The 25,329-nt window shown below is 37.1% G+C and overlaps 1 protein-coding gene and 1 pseudogene across 7 annotated transcripts in view; one reads left to right on the top strand and one right to left on the bottom strand.

Annotated features, from left to right (window-relative positions):
- ENOX2 (ecto-NOX disulfide-thiol exchanger 2) overlaps window positions 1-25,329 on the top strand; it is a 359,324-nt gene that overhangs the window by 323,062 nt on the left and 10,933 nt on the right. For 5 of the 7 annotated variants that reach the window (XM_037037287.1, XM_037037285.1, XM_037037286.1 and 2 more), the window contains 3 exons: window positions 2,452-2,566; window positions 22,841-23,022; window positions 25,008-25,115. In XM_037037287.1, the coding sequence (XP_036893182.1) occupies window positions 2,452-2,566; window positions 22,841-23,022; window positions 25,008-25,115 (405 nt within the window). The remainder of the gene's footprint in view (window positions 1-2,451; window positions 2,567-22,840; window positions 23,023-25,007; window positions 25,116-25,329) is intronic. The other 2 variants (XM_037037284.1, XM_037037289.1) reach the window with 1 other exon arrangement.
- Window positions 19,677-19,771, bottom strand: LOC118980619 (uncharacterized; annotated as a pseudogene).

Below are 25,329 nucleotides of genomic sequence, written 5' to 3'. Positions count from 1 at the left end.
CCTTTATTCTTGTTCATGTGAGTCCATCCCCTTTTCCCCTATGATTCTCTCCCCTCTCCCCTCTGGACCCTGTCAGCCTGTTCCATATTTGAGTGTCATTGGTCATATTTTGCTTGCTTGTTTGATACCTCAGACAAAGGTTTAATCACCAAAATATACAAAGAACTCAATCGACTCCACTCAAAGAAGATAAGCAACCCAATTTAAAAATGGGCAAAGGACTTGAACAGACACTTCGCCAAGGAGGACATACAGAGGATCCAGAGACACATGAAAAGATGCTTGATATGGCTAGCTATCAGAGAGATGCAAATTAAAACCACAATGAGATACCACTTTACACCAGTCAGAATGGCTATCATAAACAAAGAAACAAACAACAAGTGCTGGAGAGGTTGTGGGGAAAAGGGGACCCTAGTTCACTGTTGGTGGGATTACAGACTGGTACAACCACTATGGAAAACCGTATGGAATTTTCTAAGAAAACTAAAAATGAATGTGCCTTTTAACCCAGCAATTCCACTACTAGGAGTATATCCTAAGAACCCTGAAACACCAATCCAAAAGAACCTATGCACCCCGATGTTCATAGCAGGACAATTTCTGATAGCCAAGAGTTGGAAGCAACCTAGATACCCATCGGTAAATGACTGCATCAAAAAACTATGGTACATTTACACAATGGAATTCTATGCTGCAGAAAGGAAGAAGGAACTCCTGCCCTTTGCAACATCATGGATGGAACTGGAAAGCATTATGCTGAGGGAAATAAGCCAGGCAGTGAAAGACAAATACCATATGATATCACCGTTAATGGGAATCTATTCCATCATTTTTATTCTACTGTTAGATTCATCCAATTACTTTTATTTCAAATATCTTCAAATATTGTATTTTTCAGGTTTAGAATTTTCATTTGTTTTTGTTTAATTTTCTAATTCTCAGCTAAGATTTTTTTATCATTTCCTTCAGTATAAGCATATTTCTTTTATAACATTGATGATAATTTTTTTAAAGATTTTTTAAAAATCTGTCTTTAGAGAGGAAGGAAAGGAGAGGAGAGAAATATCAGTGTATGGTTGCTTCTTGTGAGTCCCCTGCTGGGAACTGGCCTGCAACCCAGGCATGTGGCCTGACTGGGAATTGAACCGCAATCATGTGGGTAACAGGCCCGGGCTCAATCCACTTAGCTACACCAGCCAGGCCTCATTGAGATAATTATAATAGCTGCTTTAACTCCTTGTTTGCCAAATGCTGTATCTGGTTAATTTCAAGTTTGGTCTCTGTCGATTGTCCTCTTCTCTTGAAAATGAATCTCATCCTAGTTCTTTGTCTGTCAAGTAATTTGGGGCTTTTCCTGAATATTGTGAATATTTTTTCTTTTGAGACTTTTCATTCTCTTATGTTCTTCCAAATGATGTTTTCTTTGTTTCCCTTTGTTTTAATAGTACATTTACTTCATTAGAGTTAAGGTGAAAATTCTCTGTTTTAGATAGCAGTTCAAGTTTCAGTTCAGTTCTTTCAGCCTTAGCTGTGTTGTTTGAAATTTGCACTGTGCTTTTGTGGTTGATGGGTCATGCAAAAATTTGAACAGATCTTTTACACAGAATTTGAATTTCTCTGTCTTTGGCTATCTTTTTTTCTGAGATTTCCCTCCTCACTTTCCAGTGGCTGTGGTGTTGCCCTGAACTCTCTTCTTGATTTCTTTAGGTTATAAAGACTGTGGCTCTTCTATTAAAAATTTAGCCAACCTGTGAGGTTCTAACTGTGGTCTGCTTCAGACTACTTAAAAGGCCCTTAAAAACTGGAAGACCCACACCCTTATTCCAAGTGTCAGCTCCTCCTCAGAATATGCCTGCTATTGTTCACTCTCCACTGCCATTCAGTAGTTAAGGGTTTGGTTTGGTTCAGTTTTTTTGTTTCATTCTTAAATATAGTTATTATCTATAGAGGGTGTGATCTGATAAAAGCTCACTCCTGACTGCTCATTTTTGCTGTAACTTCTAAACCTGCAAAAGTGTAATTAGGAGTTCTGTTGAATACAACACTAAGGGGGGAGGGAAGAGGATGGAAAGCAGTGGAATGAAGGGATTATACATAGGGAGGTGAAAATGGCAGAATGCTTAAGGAAAAGTCCAGGAATTCATGTCAGTAAGAGGTGAAAGGTCTTTCGTGGCCAATGGTACTTTCTGATATGGGAAGGATACGAGAATCAACAATGCCAGAGCTCTGGGTATGGAAAGGAAGCCTTATGCAAGACAGAGTGTACAAAATCTGCTTTGTTCTATTGAGATGATTTTAGCCACAACATTTCCCTTTTCCTTTTCCTTAAAAGTACTCTGAAATTTTGTTTTATGTCAAAAAAACCTTCTTTATCTTATCCTTAACTCTGTTCATTTTTCCAACATTTTAAAGGCTGTCCTACCTAAAAATTATACCTTTCAACTTTAGGAAATTCGCAACATACATAATGATGAATTAATGGGAATCAGAAGAGAAGAAGAAATGGAGATGTCTGATGATGAAATAGAAGAAACAACAGAAACAAAAGAAACTGAGGAATCAGGTAAGATCATTCTGCTTTGTTTTATCTAAATAACATCTACTTTCAGGGATAATGTTTAAAAACTGTTAACACCCAGTAAGTGATGGGCATTACCCCATTAGACTGGAACTTTCAAAAAACAATTGGTGAGTCCATTTAAGTACAAACTGGCTGAATATCAACCCTGTACAGGATTTTCTGTGCAGGTCTGTCTCCATTTAGCCCTCATATTCTATCATAGTATCTAATTAAAACTGGACTTTCTTTTCCTAGGAGCACTGGGCATTTAGGGAACATCGTTATATATTTGGTTTGGATTTATTCATAGTACATTCTATAGTAGAAACCATAAGAGAGCTTATGCATAAATAGGTAACTAGCAAAACTTTTGGAAAAATAGTTATATCCCTACATCACTTATACCCTACACCAAAATTAATAACAGGTGAATTTGAAATTCATATGTAATACATATAGCAAAAGAAATTCTGGAAAACATGGGAACTGGTTATTTAATTTAAAATGAAGGTCTCCAGAGATAGAAATCATTAAAATATTTTGATTAATTTATATGCATGAAATATAAGTATTTCTCTTCAGGAATCTATGTTCATCAGGGATATTGACCTATAATTTTCTTTCTTTGTAGTGTCTTTATCTAGTTTTGGAAGTAGGATAATGCTGGCCTACTAAAATGAGCTTGGAAGTCTTCCCTCCTCTTGAATATTTTGGAATAGTTCGAGAAGCATAGGTGTTAGTTCTTATTTGAATATTTTATAAAATTCACTTGTGAAGCCACCAGGTCCAGGGCTTTTGTACCTTGGGAGTTTGTTAATTACTGCTTCAATTTCACTAGTTGTAATGTGTCTATTCAGGTTCTCTAATTCCTCCTGATTCAGTTTTACAAGATTGTATATTTCTAGGAATTTATCCATTTCTTCCAAATTGTCCAATTTGTTGGCATATAATTGTAATATTTTCTGAAAATCCTTTGTATTTCTTTGGTGTCAGTTGTTACTTAACATCTTTCATTTCTTTTTAAAAATTTTATTGTATTGTATTGTTCAAGTACAATTGTCTTCATGTTCCCCTCACCACTCTCCCCTGCCCCAGTGACCCCCCTCCCACCCTCAATCTTACCCCCCTTTGGCTTTCTCCATGGGCCCTTTATACATGTTCCTTGATGACCCTTCCCCTCTTTCCCCATTATCTCCCTCCCCCACCCCTCTGGTTACTCTCAGGTTGTTCTCTTTTTTCCACATTTTTTATTGTTGTTCAAGTATAGTTGTTTCCATTTTCCCTGCACCACTCACCCTCCACCCCAGCCATCCCCACTTCCCCTCCTTGATCCTATCCACTTTGGTTTTGTCCATGTGTTCTTTATATGTGTTCCTGAAAAATATGTTCCTTTCCCCCCATTATCCCTTCCTACCACCCCTCTGGTTACTGTCAGTTTGCTCTTTATTTCAATGTCTCAGTTATATTTTGCTCATTTGTTTGTTTTGTTGATTAGGTTCCACTTAAAGGTGAGATCATATGGTATTTGTCTTTCACTGCCTGGCCTATTTCATTTAGCATAATGCTCTCCAGTTCCATCCATGCTGTGACAAAGGGTAGGAGCTCTTTCTTTATTTCTTCTGTGTAGTATTCCATTGTGTAAATATACCATTGTTTTTTCATTTCTCATTTTATGTATTTGGGTTCTCTCTCTTTTTTCATGATCTGTCTAGTTAAAGGTTTCTCAATATCATTTATATTTTCAAAGAACCAGCTCTTGGTTTCATTGATCTTTGTATTGTTTTATTAAGCTCTATTTCATTTATTTCTGCTCTGATTTTTATTATTTCTTTCCTTCTACTTACTTTTGTTTGTTTGTCTTTTTCAAGTCACTTTAAGTATAAAGTTAGATTGTTTATTTGAGATTTTTCTTGTTCTTTTTTTGAGATGAGCCTGTAATGCTGTGAATTTCCCTCTAACAACAGCTTTCCCAGAGTCCCATAGAATTTGGATGTTGTGTTCTCATTTTCATTCGTTTCAAGGTAACTTTTGATTTCTTTCTTGACCTCATTGTTAACCCACTCACTGTTTAGTAACGTGTTATTTAGCCTCTGCGTCTTGTCTTTCAGATCTTTTCCTTGATTTTGATATCTAATTTTATACCATTATGGTCAAGAAGATGTTTGTAATTATTTCAATATTCTTAAATTTATCCACCTTGTTTTGTGTCCTAACATGTGGTCTACCCTAGAAAATATGTTATGAGCACTTGAAAAGAATGTATATTTTGCTGCTTTGGGGTGAAAGGCTCTGAAGATATCAATTAAATTAATCTGATCTAGTGTGGTTTTCCTTGTTTCCTCGTTGGTTTTCTGTCTGTAAGATCTATCCATTGATGTCAGTGGGCTGTTAAAATCCCCTACTATGACTGTGTTTCTGTTGATCTCTGCCTTTATGGCCATCAAGATTTGCTTTGTTGGTGCTTCTGTGTTGGCTCCATAAATGTTTACAAGGGTTATATCCTCTTGTTGGATTCTTCCCTCTTTCATTGTATAGTGTACTTCTTTGTCTCTTTCTATAGTCTTTGTTTTAAAGTTTATTTTGTCAGATATAAGTATAGCTACCCCAGCATTATTTTTCTCTTTCCATTCACATGAAATATCTTTTTCCATCCATTCGCATTTAGTCTGTGTGTATCTTTTGTTCTGAGGTGGGTCTCCTGTAGACAGCATATATGTGGGTTTTGTGATCCTATTCATTCAACTGCCTTTTGTCTTTTGATTGGAGCATGTAACCAGTTTACATTTAAGGTTATTGTTGGATAGGTACTTATTTATTGCCATTCTATTTTTTATAGCTATGTTCTCTCTCTCTAATTCTTTCTCCTCCTCCTCCTTCTCCTTCTTCTTCCTCTTTTTCTTCTTCTTTTCCTCCTCCTCCTCTTTCTCCTCCTTCTTTCTTCTTTCTTCTCCCTTTAACATTTGTTGCAGTACTGGTTTGATATTAACAAACTCATTTAGCTTTTTCTTGTCTGAGAAGCTCCATATTTCTCCTCTGACTTTAAATGATAGCTTTGCTGGGTAAAGTAGCCTTGGTTGTAGGTCTTTGCTTTTCCTCACCTTGAATATTGCACGCCACTCCCTTCTTGCCTGAAATGTTTCTGATGGGTAATCAGATACCAGTCTAATCGGTGCTCCCTTGTAGGTAACCTACCTCTCTCTTAAGGCTTTTAGGATTCTCTCCTTGTCTTTAAGCCTTGTCATTTTAATTATGATATTCCTTTGTGTAGACCTCTTCATGTCCAACTTATTTGAGACTTTCTGAGCTTTCTGAACTTGTGTATTTTTTTCCTCTACCAGATTAGGGAAGTTATCTGTCATTATTTGTTCAAGTAGACTCTTGATCCCTTGCTCACTCTTTTCTCCTTCTGGTATTTGCATGCTGTGAATGTTTACATTTCATGTTGTCCAAAATGTTTCTTAAGCTCTCCTCATTTTGAAATTATTTTTTCTCTTTGGTGCTCTGCCTGGGTGTGGTGTTTTTTTCTACCTTGTCTTCCAAATCGCTGATTCGATTCTCTGCTTCATCTAACCTACTGCTGATCCTTTCCAGTGTATTATTTATTTCAGATATTGCATTCTTTATTTCTGACTGGTCCTTATTTATGGTTTGTATGTCTTTTCCACAGTGTTGAGTATCCTTATAATCATTATTTTAAACTCTCTATCTGATAAATTGCTTGACTCCATTTCATCTATTTCCTCTTCTGGAGATTTCTCTTGTTCTTTCATTTGGGGTCTGTTTCTTTTCTTTTCTTTTTAAAAAAGATTTTATTTATTTCTTTTTAGAGAGAGAGGGAAGAAGAGAGAAAGAGGGAGAGTGAAACATCAATGTGTGGTTGCCCGTAGCACACACCTTACTGGAGACATGGCCTGCAAACCAGGCATGTGCCCTGACTGGGGATCAAACTGGCAACGCTTTGGTTCACAAGTCCATGCTCAATCCACTGAGCTATACCAGCCAGGGCTGAGGTCTGTTTCTTTGTCTTCACATTTTGGCTGCTTCTTTGTATTTTCCACCAGTTGTTAAACTAATCAAGCTGTATTACAGCTGGTTGAAGTACCACAGCGTGAGGCAGAGTAATCCCTGCCAGTGTGGCCATTGTTAGGCTGAAGCCACTTGAAAGGCAGTGCTCTGCCTGAGATGATGGCTTCTGAAGTATGGGCAATGACTCAGTACAGCAATCCTGGTTGTTTCTTCAGTTCTCTCCCTAAAGCCACCAGCCCAGATTCTCCTCATGTGTCTCTAGTCCACTCTGCCCTCCTTCTGCCAGAACCTAGGGTAGGTGACTACAAATGAAATATTGTCTGTTGTCTCTTTAAGCAGCTCTCTGTGTCTCTAGCCATCTATCCTTAGCAGATGGAGACCCTGTTGCTTTTCACAGGTTGATGTTATCTGTGTTCCTTTCTAACTCTGATGTTGTAGCCTTGGAGCCCAGCTTGGGGTTTATACCCCACATTTCTCAGAACAAATCTTCCAGCTGCTGAAATATCCCTCCAGCACTCCAGCTGCCACCCAGGGGAGCCCAGCCAGCCCTTTTGTGTCTGCTCCAGACTCCTCCCCAGTGTTGTTGTGGTGAAGTGGTCTCTTCTGTCTGTCCTTAGTTATAAGGCTTCTCTCCAGCTAGTGTTCAGTTGGTTATTCAGGATGATTTCTCTACAATTTAATTGTAATTCCAGATTACTCCTAGGAGGAAGTTAGTGTAGCTTCCACTCACTTGTCTGCCATCTTGGACCCCTCTATGTTCTTTTTCATACTGTTGTAGTTCTCACTAAGTTTCTTGAGCAACCTTATAACCATTTTGTTGAACTCTGTATCTGAGAATTCACCTGCCTCTACTTCATTTAGCTATCTTTCTGAAGAGTTCTCCTGTTCTTTCATTTGGGGTATTTTCTTGTCTTCCCCTTTTGGTTGTCTCTTTGTGTGTATTTTATATATACATACATATACATACATATATACATATATACATATATACATATATATATATATATATATATATATATATATGTATATATATATATAAACTCTTGATATATAAAAAGGGTAGAGCTCCTGTGATTCCCAGTCTTGGTAGTTTGACTTTATACAGTAGGAGTCCTGTGAAACACAGTGGCACAGTCACCTTGGTCACCTGAGTTGGGTCTACCAGGAACATCCCTTTGGTGAGTTATCAGTCACCAAGCTTTGTTTACTTAATCTCCTAAAGGATTCTGATTCTGAACTTCTCTTTCATCATCTTCATCCTTTGCCCTGAACTAATATACTGTTATGGCCTTTCAACTGGATATGCAAGCTTTATGTTTGCTACCAACCTGTTCTTCCAAGGCTCCACAAATCCCAACCATAAAAATAAAATAGAATAAAATAAAACAGAATCTATAAACTAAAAGGAAATATCTACAATATATGAGTTTACCTATTTGCTGCCTTCCATTAGGGTTACTTGGAAGTTTACTGGGAACCAAACAGGAGTCTACAAAGACTTGTCTGTGTAAAGGCTTTTGTTCTTGCCTGTTACAGTCAGGATTTCACTGTGAGACAGAGACCATGGTGTGGGTCCCTAGTTGAACTCATAAGGCAAACCTGTTTTACAATATAATATACCAGGCAGTGACCAGAGGGGAGGAGAAGGGGGATGAGTGTGGAAAGAAGGGGAAGGGACTAGTCAAAGAATATGTATGAATGATCCATGAACATGGAAAATAGAGTGGGGACAACAACTGTGGGAGTGGAAAGTGGGATGGGCAGAGGAGAGCAAAGGGGGCGGAAATTGGGACAACTGTAATAGAACAGTGAAAAATATTTAATAAAAAAACAATGTAACACACTACTATTCAATTTCATGACAAACTATCTTGGAGGGAGATTATCTTGAGGGAGATTAAAATATCAGCCGAAAGACTAGTGTTTTCAGCTAAACCACTCCAGACAATCTTAGGAGCTCTAAGCTAAACATAGAGATATGGTAGTATCCTGTCTTTACCATCTGCATGTGTGTGTGACTGCGTGCATGCTGAAAGAGAGAGAGAGACAAAAACCAGATTGGTTTTAATGAAAATCAGAATTTCTTGGTTCCAGTACTTGAATGTTGAAGTCAGCAGTTCTATAGTCACTTGAGTGGACCTAGAATCTTTACTCCATGAACAGAAAATCTCAAGGAAAGAAACCACCGAGTCAGACTTTTTAAGGCATTTATTAGCTGTTACATCTGAATTTCCTCAATTTATGCCATATGTTATATCCCTAAACATATAAACCTACATATACATTGAATAAACCCTTTGTAATCGGTGAATAGTTAGCATTTTCAGAATAGGTAACTGATTACTACAAATACATACTATAAACTTATAACCAAAAGTTTTTAAAAAGTTTAAAATTATTTAAATACTTAATCAGGATGTTTTATAGATGATTAATCTTTGATTTGTAGGGTTGCCTCCACCTAAGAATCCTGCAGTATTGTATACAGTGTTAATCCAGTGTTAACCTGAAATGAATGTAAACATAAGTTTGAGTATCTACTTGATAAATTGCTGAGTTTGAGGAGATACTGGGACAGGAGAGTGGTGTATGGGAGATTCAGACTGAATGCACTGACTAGGATTATATAATTGCGTTTTGCTTCTGTATCTCTTTTGAGCTAAAAGCCGTATTAGCTACTGCACAGAATCTTATTCATTTAGAGACTAGAAACTCCCTGACATATCATCTTATAGCTATTTTCTTTCCTGTTCCACATGCCAGGATGCTTTGTCAAATAAAGCTATCTACAATAGACTTAATGGGGCTTACCAGATAGCTTTTCTCCCAGAAGGTTTCGATTCATTTTAATTCAACGACTTTTGTGCATTTTTCTTTTCCTAGATCATATTTAATTTTGTTGTCTCATTTCTGTAGTACTCAACTGCAGAAATCCTATTCACTATGAGACAGTAGGCAGATCTTCCAGTTTTTAGCTAAATCAGCTACATGTTTTAGTTATCACTTGGTTCCAATTAAAACTTAAGCTACTAGATCTTCAGGTTGATTTTTTCTCCTTACTACTAAACTTGAATTCCAGGAGCCTATAGCATGTTTTGGTTAAGTTTTACTTCCCACAGAAAGTAAGGCTGAAAGCTAGCCTAACAGTCTCAGTTATGTTTCCTTGGAGTGTCACAAAATTTCTATTCTTCAAGATACTCTGTACTAGTGAGTCCATATTTGTGATGCACTACTGGAAATACTGTTTTCATAAAAGAAAAGACTTCTGTGCTCAAAGTAATATGTTGAAGAGGAAGAATAAAAGCAAAGCAAATCATGTTATTGTGAAACTATTTCATTCTATTGTTAAACATAAGAACAGCTGTTTCCTTTCTCCATCTATCATCTGACTTGTTCACTTAAACTAGTGGCTCTCAGATTTGGCATATAAAAAAGTCATTGGATTATCTTTAAAATTCTGATCTCAGGGCTTCAGAGTCTGATTCAGTAGGTCTGTAATGGGGTTTGGGAATCTGCATTTTACCAGGCATCCTAAATGATTTAGATGCTGGTGGTCCAGGGAGCACATTTTGCAATCATTGACTTAGACTAATTCTCCTTCATTGTTCTAGCCAAATTTTCTCTTCCCTTAGTATCTAGTCTCCTTCCTTCTCTCCTCCCACCTCCCATTATTCCCATTTCAGGAGTTTCATCAATTAATTAATAAGCACTATGTCCTATATGCTGATGGAAATAGAGATTTGATATATGTGAATCTACATAAAATATAAGAAATACCAGTTGGTGCTAACCTGGAAGTTACTGATTAGAGTGCAGCAAAAACAACAGATTATTAGTGTGGGCCAGAGTAGTCACAGTCAGTGAAAATTGATCAAGGCCTTGAAAGATGAATAGGTTTGGATAAAAGGAAAGAAAGTAAGAATCTTGATGTAGAGAGGAAAAAGGAGAAGGAGAAGGGCTCAAAGAGAAAAATAGGATTATAGGGGAGTAAAAGGTTAAGTGGTTAAGGTGGGTCCATATTATGGAGGACTATGAATGTCAAGCTTATAATTAGCATAGTAGGCAATATGGCGGTATAAGCATGTTTGACCATGGCACTAGTATGATAAAAGCAACATGAATTACATACATATAAATATATATTTATATATTAAATTTTATATATAATATTACTAAATTATATATTAATTTTTATATATAAATGATATAATTTTGAATTAAGGGAGACTAGCAGAGACTTTTAGAGGAATTGTTATATGAAATTAGGAAGATTGGGGCAAGGGTAAAGGCAACAGAAATTGATTTTTTAAATGGTAGAGAAAGAGAGGAAGATGGTAGCAAAGTACGTGGGAACCTAGCCCACTTGCCCATGCACCCAACTCGGACACTTAGCTTATCTTCTGGAAAACAAAATAAACAGTCAACAGAATCTTAGCTGATCTGAAGTTTGGAAGCCAAAGTGTGCAGAGGATGCTCAAAACAGGCAGTAAGGAAGTTTTATAGGTGGATGGGGAAAGTCCCTGGGCATGGCACCAGAAACCATGGCTGCAGCAGGGGCAGCATCCGAGGAAAGACCGGTCAGAAACAGCAGCCTAGCAGCTCCCTCCCCTCCCAGGATGGGGAATCCACAGACCTGGTGGCCAAGAGCGACTTCAATATACAGAGTTGCAGGGAAGAAACAGGTTGCACTCCAAGAGTCAGAAAAAGAGCAGTCTGACAGACTGGAAGAAAAGTAGAAAAGCATTGGGTTACAGAGCCTAGTTCTTATAGTAAGGGATAATCAATGATCAGATATTACAAAAAAGTAATGAACTGATAATATTGTTGAGCAAGAGCTACTTTAGTAGGGTGATAGAGATAGGGACCAGACATTTGACCTTAAGGAGAAAAAGATAAAGATCAAAGGTCAATAAATTGGGTACTGAGCAAAAACAAATACAAGCATCATAAATGGTGACTAGAATTGGTAACAAAGTTAGTTAAGTTGTGTTTAATAGACGAGAAGGAGAATGTGAGGTTGAAGATATATGACAATGAAAGAGTACTTATTAGTAATTATATAAGTGGAATCCAGGAGAGTAAGAATGGGAAGTGATCCAAATTCAGGTGAAGTTTGCTTTAGAGATAGGAGAACTCTCTTTCTCTGTGATAAGAAAGGTGAAACTCACACAGCCCATGCTTCTCCATATAGCAAGACATTCATTGTCCATTGAAGTCTATATTGACCAGGAATGCCCAGCTGTGCCACTTCCTATAAGAGCCTTCTTGAGCCAAGGATGAGGAGCAGAGAAAGTTAAGTGACCATGAGTCAATATTGGCATGGTAAGACCTGCCAAAGATTTTCAGGTGGGGAAAGAAACATGATGTACTTAGGAGTTTGCAGTGGAATCTGTTTGGACAGAAAGCAATTAGCAGACTGGGTGAAGTTGGCCACTTCAAGAGATGAAAGGTTCCAACGAGGAAGAGAGCGGAGTCTCAGGGTGATAAGGGGCAGTGAAATAACTCATAGATGAAGGCACTATGTTGGAAAGGAGAATTTAGAGGTATCAGAAGACAAACAACGAGCTCCTAGTTGGATCCATGCTGGTAGAAGCCTTACTGGAGTAATAACCTGCGGAGACAAGAAAAGCAAAGCATCTTGAAGGAGGGAATTCACTTGAGATTTTGCCTGAACTGGCCTGCAACCACTCCAAATGGATTGTGCTCATATTATCTCCTTCTCTTTCTTCCCACTCTTTGTTCTTTTTGGCATTTTCTCTTTGTGCATCACTCCAGCTCAGATTTTTTTTATGAACGTTGATGGGAATGTTACCCATTTATCCTTCTACAATATGGTAACTTTGTTTAGTACCGTCTTTCTAAAATTTGGTAACTTTTTTAGCATCTCTTATAATGTGGCTTTGTAAGGGCCAACTCCCTGAATTTAGTTCCCTTATTTTTTGTTTTATTTGTACCATTGAAGAAACTTAATCATTAATTTTCTAATGGCAGAAAATCCTTTTAGATCTTTTGTTACAGAAAAACATGAATGGGATTTTGCTATGAGTGGCTCCTCTAAAAGGAGTTCACAGCTGCTTTCAAACTTCCATATTTCCATGATGAACTAGTAGCCTTAGATGTGAGGAGCAATCCCCATAAAAAAGAATGTTTTTCCCACATTGGAAAGGGAAAAAAAGGAAAAGCTGAGAACTAATTTTGGTAGGAAATGAATTAATTCACTGTACTATGCTCTGTAGTATGAGAACTGATAGATTTACCTACTCAAACATATTATTAAAAGATAATATTGAACTTTTCAATGTTCTGACAATGTACAAAGAACTCCAACTTCAGAAATGGACCCAATTAATATTAAGTACATAAAAGTAAAGGCTTGGCATCCTCATTAAAATCATAAAAACCTTTACTTCAGAGTGTGGGAAATACATTTTGTAGGTTGGGTCCCATTATAGGAGATCACATTTTATTTTGCGTAGTGACAGGTCCAAACTGAGATTATTATCTGCTCCTTCCTGTCTCCAGGTATCCATCTCTGCTCATCAACATGCCCTTTTCCCAAGAAGGGAAGCATCTTCTCCTCCTCATTTTCTCAAGGGAAAATATTTTCACGTTTAAACTGGAGAATATGTCTCCTACATCTCTGCCCTTTTCTTTTCTGTGTTTTTTCCACATGACTTGTAGGACTTTAGCATAATTACTGGTCTGCTGTATAAGAAACTAAAGAAAGAAGATTAAATATTAGTATTTTGTATTGAGCTGTGTGGCTTGCCAGAGAACAAACATGCAAACAGCAGGAATAAGTAGCTCCATCTGTAGCAGTCACTTGATTTACAGAGTAACTGACCTCTGTGCTATTCAGCCAAACTCCAGCTCAAGATGCTATCCTTAGTGCTGGCCCAGCATGCATATCAAATATTTCTTTCCCTGTTTAGCAGATAGCTAATGTCCCTTTTTCCATATAATCTCCTATATACAAGGTCCAGCAGTAGTAACACCTGCTGAAGTGTGGTTGGTAGGGTAATAATAAATGTGGAATAATTCATAGTTTTGAACATTTCACCTAAAATGTCATATGGTATGCTTGAGTGTGATATTGTTATCTTATAGAATTATATGCTTATGATTTTGTAATAAAAGGTTTTGTAATTTAAAAAAGTGACATCATTTGAGCCAGGCCCTATACAGTCATCTTTACTTTTAGCATCTTCTCTTGGTGTTCTGATTGTTAGGAACATGCTGTCCAATGACAAGCATCCCAACTGCTGGAAGAGATTAAAAGGATTACTATTACTTGGAGTGCATTTTTTGGTTTTTAGTTTTTTAATTATTTTTTGAGTGGTAAAATTATTTATGATCTTTATTTTACGTTTTATATTTTTGGTATATTTTTTAATTTAATTCTTGTTCAAGTACAGTTTTCTATCTTATATTCCCAGCTCTGCCCCCCCCAGTGCTCCCCACTCCCTCCCATTTCCACTCCCCACCTTAGTTATTGTCCATGTGTCCTTTATACTTGTTCATGTGAATCCTTCCCCTTTTCCCCTGTGATTCTCTCCACTCTCCCACAGATATTCCCCTTTTCTCCCTCTTCTTTCCCCTCTACCCAGCCCCCACCCACCCAGGCCTTCACCACATTGTTGTCTATGTCCATGAGCCATACATATATACATATACACTCTTTGGCTAATGTCTTCCACTCCAGCATCCCCTCTCCCCTCTGTGATCTGTCACTGTGTTCCATGTATCCATACCTCTGGCTGTATTTTGTTTGTCAGTTTATTTTGTTCATTAAATTCTACATATCAGTTCATGTGGTACTTGTCTCTTTCTCTAACTGGCTTATTTTGCTTAGCATAATGTTCTCCAGGTCTAGCCATGCTGTCACAAAAGATAAGCATTTCTTCTCTTTATGGGTGTATAGTATTCCATTGTGTAAATGTATCACAGCTTTTTATTCACTCGTCTGCTAATGGGCACTTGAGCTGTTTTCAGAATTTGAGTCCAAGTCTCTGTGTAACACCTTTTCCTTTAAAGACACAAAATCAGTGTGATTACAGCAAAAATTAAAACCAAATATAAATTGAATGTGTTATGCCAAAGGTCTTTTGTAATTTTTTAACAAAAATGCAAGGATTAAGACAGCCATGTTAGGAAAATTGCAGGGCCAGGCACAGAAAACAAATATGGACACTGAGAACATGTCTCAACACTAACAGAAAAAATTGTTGATTACGTTCTAATTGTAGGTGAGATTTCATGATGAGATACCACTTCACATCAGTGAGAATGGCCATCATAAACAAATCAACAAATAACAAGTGCTGGTGAGGATATGGAGAAAAGGGGGAACCTAGCTAGTGGGATTGCAGATAAGTGCAGCCACTGTGGAAAACAGTATGGAATTTCCTAAGAAAGCTAAAAATAGAACTGGCTTTTGACCCAGCAATTCCACTGCTGGGATTATACCCTAAGGATCTTGGAACACCAATTCAAAAGAACCTTTGCACCCCAATGTTCATAGCAGATTTGATTTCTATTACATACTTTCTTTTACTTTTTCTTTTTTATATTTATTTAATTATTTTTCAAGTACAGTTTTCTGTCTATTATTCCCATCCCATCCCACCCCCCGTGCTCCCCCCTCCTTCCCATTTCCACCCTTCTCAGTTGTTGTCCATGTATCCTTTATATATGTTCCTCTAAATCCCTCCCCTATTTCCCCTGAAATTCCCTCCCCTCTCCCCTCTGGTCACTGTCAGCCTGTTCTCTATTTCAGTGTCTTTGGTTATATTTTGCTTGCTTGTTTGTTTTGTTGTTTAGCTTCCTCTTAAAGGTGAGATCATATGATATTTGTCCTTCAACACCTGGTTTATTTCACTCAGCATAATGCTTTCCAGTTCCATCCATGCTCTTGCAAAATGTAGGAGCTCCTTTCCTTCTGCTGCATAGAATTCCATTGTGTATATGTACCATAGTTTTTTGATCCATTCATTTACTGACGTGCACCTAGGTTGCTTCCAACTCTTGGCTATTGTAACTTGTGCTGCTATGAACCCCCATAGGTACCTGACAAAATGTGCACCTTTCTCAAATTGCCTTTTAACATTCTTGTACATTTAATATACAGACTTGTATTTTTTATCCATTTTGATAACATCTCTTTTCTGGGCCTTATGCTCTGTTAAGAATATAAAAGGGAATGGACTCACATGAACAAGTATAAAGAACACATGGACAATAACTAAGGGTGGGGGGTGGAAATGGGAGGGAGGTGGGGAGCACTGGGCGGGGGGTGGGCAGGGCTGGGAATATAAGACAGAAAACTGTACTTGAACAAGAATTAAATAAAAATAAAAAATTTAAAAAAGAATCTAAAAGGAATAAACTACAAATGTTTCCATTAATTAAAGTGTAAACTATAGAGACTAGTGGAATCTCATTTTTATCATAGTCATAAGCTTATAACATGAAGGATACTCAGTAAATGTTTGTTGAGCAAAAGCAAATCCTCTAATTAAATATTTTTTAAATATCTTATGATTTTTAATCTTCAAAAATGTTTCAGAACCATAAATTATTAAACTTACCCTAGGTTTCCCCAGGTGTCTTAGATATTTATTTTAATTAATGAACTTTAAATTTTAGAGCAGTTTTAGGTTCACAACAAAATTTAACAGGGAGTTCAGAGTTCCCAAATACCCCATCCCCCCATACACAGCCTCCCCCAGTATTGACATCCTATACCACAGGGGTACATTTGTTACAGTCAATGAATATACATCATTATCATCCAAAGTCCATAGTTTGCATTAGAGTTCACTCTTGGAGTTGTACATTGTATGTGTTTTGACAAATGTTCAAAATGTATGCATCCACCACTGTGGTATCATACAGAATAGTTGCATTGACCTAAAAATCCTCTGTGTTCTGACTGTTCACCCTTTCCTAGCCCTCTAACCCCTGCAAACCACTGATCTTTTTACTGTAAAAAGAGTTGCCTTTTCCAGAATGTCATATAGTTGGAACAGTATGGTAGCCCCTTTAACTGGTTTCTTTTGTGTTTCCTCCAGGTCTTTTCATGGCTTAGTAGCTCATTTCTTTTTAGCCCTGAATAATAGTCCATTTTTTGGATGGATCACCGCTAATTATCCACTCACATACTAAAGAATATTGTGGTTGTTTGCAAGTTTTAACAATTTTGAATAAAACTGTTACAAAATCCATGTGCAAGTTTTTGTGGAAATATACATTTTCAGTTCACTTGAGTATATACCAAAGAGCATGATTACTGAAACACATGTAAGAGTATCTTTAATTTTATAAGAAACTGCCAAACTGTTTTCCAAAGTGGCTGCACCATTTTGCATTCCCAGCAACAGTAGAGTTCCTGTTTGCTCCCCATCCTCCCAAGCACTTAGTATTGTCTTTGTATTTTGGCAGTTCTATTAGGTGTGGAGTGATATCACCTTGTTGTTTTAATTTTCAATTCCCTAATGACTTATGATGATGCTTACTCGACACTGGTATATCTTTGATGACATGTTTGTTCAGGTGTCATTTTTGGCATTTATCCTCTTTGATGTTCTCTAACCTTCCTGGGCCTGTGGTTTGGTGTTTGACATTAATTTGGGGAAATTTTCAGTCATTATTGCTTCAGATAGTCCTTCTGTTCCTTTCTTTCCTGTTTGATATTCTTATTACATGTGTGCTGCATCTTTTGTAGTTGTCTCACAGTGTTTGGATATTTTGTTTGGATTTTTTCAGTCTTTTTTTTCTCTTTGCTTTTCCATTTAGACAGTTTCTGTTGTCATATTCTCAAGATCAGATTTTTTCCACAGCTTGTCCGGTCTATCAATAAACATGTTAAAAGCATTTTTCATTTATTTTACAAAATGTTTTGTTCTTAGATTTCTTAGAATTTCCATTACTCTCTTTTTGCATGTTATCTACTTTTTCCGTTAAAGCCTAGCATACTAATCATAGTTGTTTTAAATTCAAGGTAGGATAATTCCAGCCTTCCTGCCGTTTCTGACTCTGGTTCTGATCCCCTTTTTGTCTCTTTAAATTGTGTGATTTTATATTTTAGTATGCCTCATAATTGTTTTTCATGGTTGAAACCTAGACATAATGCACTAGGTAAAAGGAACTCTAGTAAATTAAGACTTTAATAGTGCAGCTGTAAGGTGTGGGGGAGGGGAAGAATTCTCTAGCCCTGTGATTAGGTCTCAGTCCTTTAATGATCTGTATCTATGGACTGTAAACTTTACAAATGTTTTTCAGTTTTTTCTCCCCCCTTAGAACAGGATGACTAGAGGGGGCTAGAGTTATATGTTTTCCTTCCCCAGGTGATTTAGGGTCTGATAAAACCCCAGCAGGTTACTCTGGTAAATGGTTTCTTCTGGAGGCAGGCCTTTTTGAGAACACAGTGTTCTGGTGTACAAATTGGTTTCTATCCCCTTCCCCCTGCTGGAAGTACAAGAGGATCTTTCTCAGATATTCACTGTGAGGACCTTATTGAGCTCCTGGAGATAAAACTCACAGAAGTGTGGGGACCTCACTATGACTGGGGTTCCCCTTAACTTTTTAAGTCTCAGACTTGTCCATACTGAGCCTCCAGCAATTTGCTAATTATAGTTTAGATTTTCCTACTTTGGCCCTGGTTCCTGTGGAGGTTTCTGCTCATGCATTTATGGTCTAGTAAGTCAAGATTCTCTGTATTCACCTATCTGTCTCTCCAGTTATGGGGCTAGAAGTTTGCCCTATTACTTAACCCCTCTGATGAATCTAAGAAAAGTTGTTGGTTTTTCAGTTTGTTCAGCTTTTTAGATGTTGTTAGGGTTCAGTGGCAACTTCTAAGCTAGACTAGAAACTGAAGTTTTGTGTCTTAGTTTTTACATTTATCATTCTTCTGTAGGACCAGTCAGGGCTACATTTTTTTGAAACAACTGTCAGCAGAAATATTGTGTGGACAGCCATTAGTTCTATATTTTCTTATTACAGGGCTCATAACATTTGTTGCTATTCAAATAAAAGTAACTGGTGCTACCTGGAAATATATTAGTTATATTTTGGGTGAAGAGTATGAAGCATGATGAGGACTTTCATGTGTTGAAATTTCCTGTTCATTTGCAAAAATGGGCCTGTGTGCTTTTGTGTCTATCCTTTACTGCCCTGGCCAACTAGAACCTAAAGTTTCTCTTTAAGAGACTTTTTATACATGTCAATTTATTTTTTCCTTTTTTATTATCTTACATTTTATTGTTTATTCCATTACCATTTATCACCCTTATATTCCCCTCCCACATCCCCTGCAATTACCACACTGTTGTCCATGTCCGTGAGTCCTTTTTCCTTTTTGCTTAATCTCTTCAACCCCTAACCTCCCCCCATAGCTGTCATCTGTTCTCCATCTATGGTTCTGTCTCTGTTTTGCTTGTTAGTTTCACTTGTTCATAAGATTGCTCATAGGATGAAATCAAATGGTAATTGTCTTTCTCTGACTGGCTTATTTCACTTACAGTAATGTTATCCATGTCATCCATGCTGTCGCAAAGAGTAAAATTTCCTTCTTTTTTACAACTGAGTAGTATTGCATTAGGTAAACGTCCCATAGTTGTTTTGTCCACTCATCTACTGATGGACACCTATGTTGCTTCCATATCTTAGCCACTGTAAATAACTCTGCAATGAACATAAGGGTGGTTATGTTCTTCTGACTTAGTATCTCAAATTTCTTTGGGTATATTCCCCAAAATAGGATTGCTGTGTGAAAAGGCATCTTCATTTTTAATTTTCTGAAGTATCTTCATACTGCTTTCCACAGTGGCTGTACCAGTTCACATTCCCACCAACAATGCACAAGGGTTCCCCTTTCTCCACATCCTCACCAGCACTTCATTGTTGGTTTCTGAATAATAGCTATTCAATAGCCATTGGTTTCTGAATAGCCATTCAGACAGTTGTGAGATGGTATCTCACTGTAGTTTCATTTTGCATTTCTCTGATGGTTAATGACATTAAGCATCTTTCATAAGTCTATTTGCCATCTGTATGTCCTCTTTGGAGACGTGCCTGTTCAGGTCATTTGCCCATTTTTAAATTGGATTGTTTGTGGGTTTTGGTGTTGAATTGCATGAGTTCTTTATAACAAACTATAGAAATGATCCCTGAAAGTATAGTCTTAGTTCTTTATAAATTATCAGATGTATCAGTGAATATTATCTCCCATTCTGTGGGTTGTCTTTTTATTTATTTATTTATTTATTTTGGTGTTTTTCTTTGCTGTGCAAAAACTTTTTCAATTGATGTAGCCCAATTTATTTTTCTTTTGTTTCCCTTGCCTGAGGAGATACATCAGATAAAGTATTTCTGCAAGCAGTGTCCAAAATTTTAATGCCTATGTTTTCTTCTATGATTTTGATGGTTTCAGATCTAATGTTCAAGTCTTTGATCCATTTTGAATTTATTCTTGTGTATGGTATAAAAAAAAAGTAGTCTTGTTTCATTTTTCTGCATGTATCTGTCCAGTTTTCCCAGCATCATTTACTGAATAAACTTTCTTTAGTCCATTGTATATGCTTGCTTCCTCTGTTGAGTATTAATTGACTATAAAGGTGTGGGTTTATTTCTGGGTCCTCTACTGTGTTCCATTGATCTATGTGTCTGTTTTTCTGCCAGTACAATGCTTTTTTTATTACTATGGCCTTATAATATAGTTTAAAATTAGGTTGTGTGATTCCTCCAACTTATTTCTTCTTTCTCAAGATGGTTGTTACTATTCAGGGTATTTTGTGGTTTTGTATAAATTTTTTAACATATTTCTGTGAAATACATCATTGGTATCTTGATAGGAATTATGTTGAATCTATAGATGGCTTTGGGTAGGATGGACATTTTAATGCTATTAATTCTTTCTATCCATGAACACAGTATGTGCTTCCATTTATTTCTATCTTCTTCAATTTCTTTCTTCAGTCTTATAATTTTCCAAGTACAGGTCTTTTACATTCTTGGTTAGTTTTATTCCTAGGTATTGTATTCTTTTTTAAGCAATTGTGAATGGGATTGCTTATTTTTTATTTCCCTTTATTGTAGTTCATTATTGGCATATAAAAATGCAACTGACTTCTGGTTATTAATTTTGTATCTTGCTACTTTATTGCATTCATTTATCCATTATAGTAGTTTCTGGTGGAAACTTTGGCTTTTTCTATATACACATACATGTCAGTTTAAAAAACCAAGTTTTCTTTTCTTTTTGTGATCTGAAGGATCCAGTTTATTTTTTTCAAGTATATGTTATTGATTATGCCATTACAGTTGTCCTGTTTTTTTCTTGCCTTTATTCCCCTCCACCCTGCACCCTGCTGCCTGCAGCAGTCCCCCCTACTTAGTTCATGTCTTTGGGTCATACATGTAAGTTCTTTGACTTCTCCATTGTTTGTACTATTCTTAACCTCCCCCATTTATTGTGTACCTACAATTTATACTCCTTATTCCCTGTACCTTCCCCTCATTATTCTCTCTCTCCCACTCCCCGCTGATAATCTTCCATGTGATCTCCATTTCTATGATTCTGTTCCTGTTCTACTTGTTTGCTCTGTTTTTGTTTCTTACATTCAGTTGTTGATAATTGTGGGTTTGTTTCCATTTTACTGTTCATAGTTTTTGATCTTCTATTTCATAGATAAGTCCCTGTAACATTTCATATAATAAGGGCTCAGTGATGATGAACTGTAATTTGACCTCATTTGGTCAGATAAAGCATTTTATCTGCCCTTCCATTCTAAATGATAGCTTTGCTGGATAGAGTAATCTTGGATGTAAGTCCTTGCCTTTCATGACTTCAAATACTTTTTTCCAGCCCCTCCTTGCCTGTAAGGTTTCTTTCGAGAAATCAGCTGATAGGCTGATGGGAACTCCTTTGTAAGTAACTCTCTCCTTTCTTCGTGCAGCTTTTAAGGTTTTCTCTTTATCTTTAATCTTGGTTAACTTAATGATGATGTGTCTTGGTGTGGTCCTCCTTGGGTCCAATTTCTTTGGGACTCTGGGCTTCCTGGACTTCTTAGAAGTTTATTTTCTTTGCCAGATTGGGGGAGTTTTCCCTCATTACTTGTGCAAATAAGTTTTTAAAATGTTAATCTTCCTGTTCTCCTTGTGAGAACCCCATGATTCAGATGTTGGAATGCTTGAAGGTGTCCTGGAGGTTCTTAAGCCTCTCCCCTTTTTTTTCAATTCTTTCTTGTTTCTTCATTCTGTTCTGGTTGGATATTTATTTCTTCCTTTTGCTCCAAATTGTTGATTTGAGTCCAGGTTTCCTTCCCTTCACTGTTGATTTCCTGTATATTTTCCCTTACTTCACTTTTCGGTAGCCTTCATTCCTTCCTTCATTTTGTGACTGAGGTCAATCAATTCTTTGAGCATCATGATTACCAGTGTTTTGAAGTCTGAATCAGATTGGTTGTCTATCTCCTCGTTGCTTATTTTTTTTCCTGAAGTTTTGATCTGTTCTTTCACTTGAGCCACATTTCTTTGTCTCGGCACACCTGTTTCATTGTAAGGAGCAGCGCCTTAGATATTCACCAGGGCAGAGCAGCACTCTTTGCTGTGTTGTGGTTCTGTCTGTGGAAGAGGGGTCAGAGAGGGAACAGTGCTGCTTGCTGGTTCTCACACCACTTTGCATCACTTCCCTTGCTTCACACAAGCACATTGTGCCCTTTCAGGTGCTGATTTGCAGGTGGGTGGGTTTGTGTATGTTCTAGGACCTCTGTGGGCCCCTCCAACAGACTCTCCTATGAGATTGGAAATTTTCCCTCTTCTGCAACCCCCACAGATTTTGTACAGCCAGGGGTTTTGAGTCTTTAGTTTCCTGCCCTGAAACCCTGGGTTTCACTGTCTGTCTCACTTCCCCATTGTTCCTCCTAGCTCATCTGTGTGGGATTGCCCCCACAGACAACTGCCTGGCTTTTCAGCATGTTTTCTACACCCTGGCTGCCCAACGCTGCCACTCCAGCAGGCTGGACGAATGTTTCTTTAACTCCTTTGTTGTTGTACTTCCATGCAAATGATTTTCTGGCAGTTCTGGTTGTTCTTTGTTTTTAAATTTGTTGTTATCATTCTTTTGGTTGTGTGAAATAGTGATGCATTCTTCTCTATGCCTCCATCTTCTAAAACACCTAGTTGTCTTGGTAATAAAATGAAGCTCAAAGGAATCTGGATATATGATTTCACTACTTTATATTGATTATTTAGCCTTAGTATCACAGACAGAAGCTCTGAAGGAAGAAAATGACAGCCTCCGTTGGCAGCTTGACGCATATCGGAATGAAGTAGAACTGCTTAAGCAAGAACAAGGTAAAGCCCACAGAGAAGATGACCCAAACAAAGAACAGCAATTAAAACTCCTGCAACAAGCTTTGCAAGGAATGCAACAGGTAAAGCCATTTTGATTTTCTGAGCTTTCTAAAAGAATAGCATCAACTCCTCAAATAGAATAGCAAGCCTCTTGTTCTTGTTGTTCTGTTATCTGGCATAGATGAGAAAGAGATTAGGTGTTGTGGGAAATGAAATAATCTTGTTAATACAGTGATAGCAATGAATCACCATTGTTCAGAGAATGAGTAATGGAAAATACTTAATGAAACTACACTGAACATAATCTACTTTGGGATCTGGACAGAGCATCAGGGTTCTTATGAAGAACCACAGGTACTTATATATGAAAAAATACTGGTAAATAAGTAGTCAATACAATGCTGAATAGTATAGCCTTTTAGAAGGAATTGCAGGAGTCCTGCCCTTAATTTGGATATAAGCAGGGGTGTTATGGGTTTTAAGTATCAATACTTTGGGCATATACCAATTTGCTTTTATATTTTTTGTTATCACAGTCATTTATGTGAGTGAGCTTACCTGAACATTTTTCCAAGTATAAAAAGTAAACTAAATAAGTGCATCTAACTCACTGCACAAACAACATTGTGTAATGGATGTTCAGTATAAAAGTTTCATGTAACCATCACCACAGTGAGCCTAGAATTTAAAATATATCAACAGCTGTTCTCATTTAGTAAAGGAGTAGTAATTCTGAGTAACTTACTATCCTCTTCTGTCTTGCTAGACTGCTGGTCATTTTCCCTACAACTTAAATTGTGCAAGAATTTTTTTAATTGTATGCCTTGGAATTTTCTACAGCAAAGCTTATTGCTGGCACTAAGAGCTCTATATTCCTATTACTAATGCTACCATTGTCTTCCTGCGTGACAAGCAATATCACATTAATATTTCACCTTTCCTATTGGCAAAATGTGTGAAGTAATGCTTGCTTTTCTTTCATTGTCACCATGGAGTTTAATTAGAAAAAGTAAATTACATTAGAAATATTTGCACCAAAAGTTGCATACCCCCAGCTAGGCTTCAAAGAATTTTGACAGTGTACATTGTACTGTGTCTTTTAGTCCTTCCAGTGATCTTTTGCAAGTCTCTGAAAAGCAAGGCAATGGAAACATTTTCTTGTTGTTTTCCCCTCTTACCTTTATTTTGAAGCCATTCCATATACATACAGTTCTGCAATTTAAATGCAGTTAAAAGGTGGTGAACTTTTTTTTTCATTTCATCACTTCAAAGACCTCATTGAGACAACTTAGTCTGTACCCTCTGAAAAATTAATTTACTCATTTTGATTACTTATTATTGGAAAATAGCCTTGTAAGCAATGATAAAATTTCACCTGTAGTATCCCAAAAAGATGTATAGTCTAATACGGTGGTTATAAGCCTGGACTATGGAGTTGATGCAATCCAGGTCTAAATCCCAGCTGTGCCACTGAACAACCTTAGGCAAACCACTAAACCTCTGTAAGCCTTGGAATTGTGTACCATGGGATAATTGTGAAACTTCAATGAGATTATGCATGTGAAACCCTTTGCCCAATGCTTGGAACACAATATTTGTTGAAATCATAAATAATGATAAATCTAGTTTCTTACCTAATGTTATGGAAACTATTATTTGTGAAATTTGTATTCTTTACTACTTTTCTCACATAAATTGAATTGTAAAATAGCTATCTACAAGGATGCTTTACAACATTAAGTTCAGTTTTATGCAGCAATCAAGATATTGTCCACATGGTATTAACTACACTCTACCCTTACCCCTGGCTGGAATAGGAAGGTTAAGTGATTAGGTCATCAGGTTCTCAGACTCTTTCTAAAATGTGAACAAATACTAAGGAAGAGCCAAATAAAATAACTTTAAGTGAAAAGTATCTTGATTTTCGCTTAATATCTCTGCATGGAGAAATGATTGTGTATGCTAGGGTAAAGTGAGGCAGGCCAGCCTAATATCTAATTTCAGCCAAGGTTTTTAATTGAAGTGTGTCTCCTTAAAACTTGATCGTCTTTTGTCTTTCTTGTAGCATCTACTCAAAGTCCAAGAGGAATACAAAAGGAAAGAAGCTGAGCTTGAAAAAATCAAAGATGACAAGTTACATGTGGAAAAAATGTTGGAAAACCTGAAAGAAAAGGTACATGAGTTCAAGTGAACCTTTTCCCTTACCCCTTTTTCCCCTTTTCAGTGACAATGAAAATGCTCAGGAAGTTGCTACAAAAGGGAAAATGTTTGGAATGGTTGGCTGATTGGGGATTTAAAAGCCACACCTCCATGGCAATTCTTGAATCAATGGCTTTGCTTTTAAGTGTGAGTCTTTTGCACTTCCAAGGGTTCTGAAGAGTGTACTT

Source organism: Sturnira hondurensis, unplaced genomic scaffold (assembly GCF_014824575.4).
Source record: "Sturnira hondurensis isolate 20B ecotype Veracruz unplaced genomic scaffold, ASM1482457v3 Scaffold0022910, whole genome shotgun sequence".
Lineage (NCBI taxonomy): Eukaryota > Metazoa > Chordata > Mammalia > Chiroptera > Phyllostomidae > Sturnira > Sturnira hondurensis.
The sequence above is the reverse complement of the archived record's forward strand: the minus strand, read 5'-3'. Positions and strand labels throughout refer to the sequence as shown.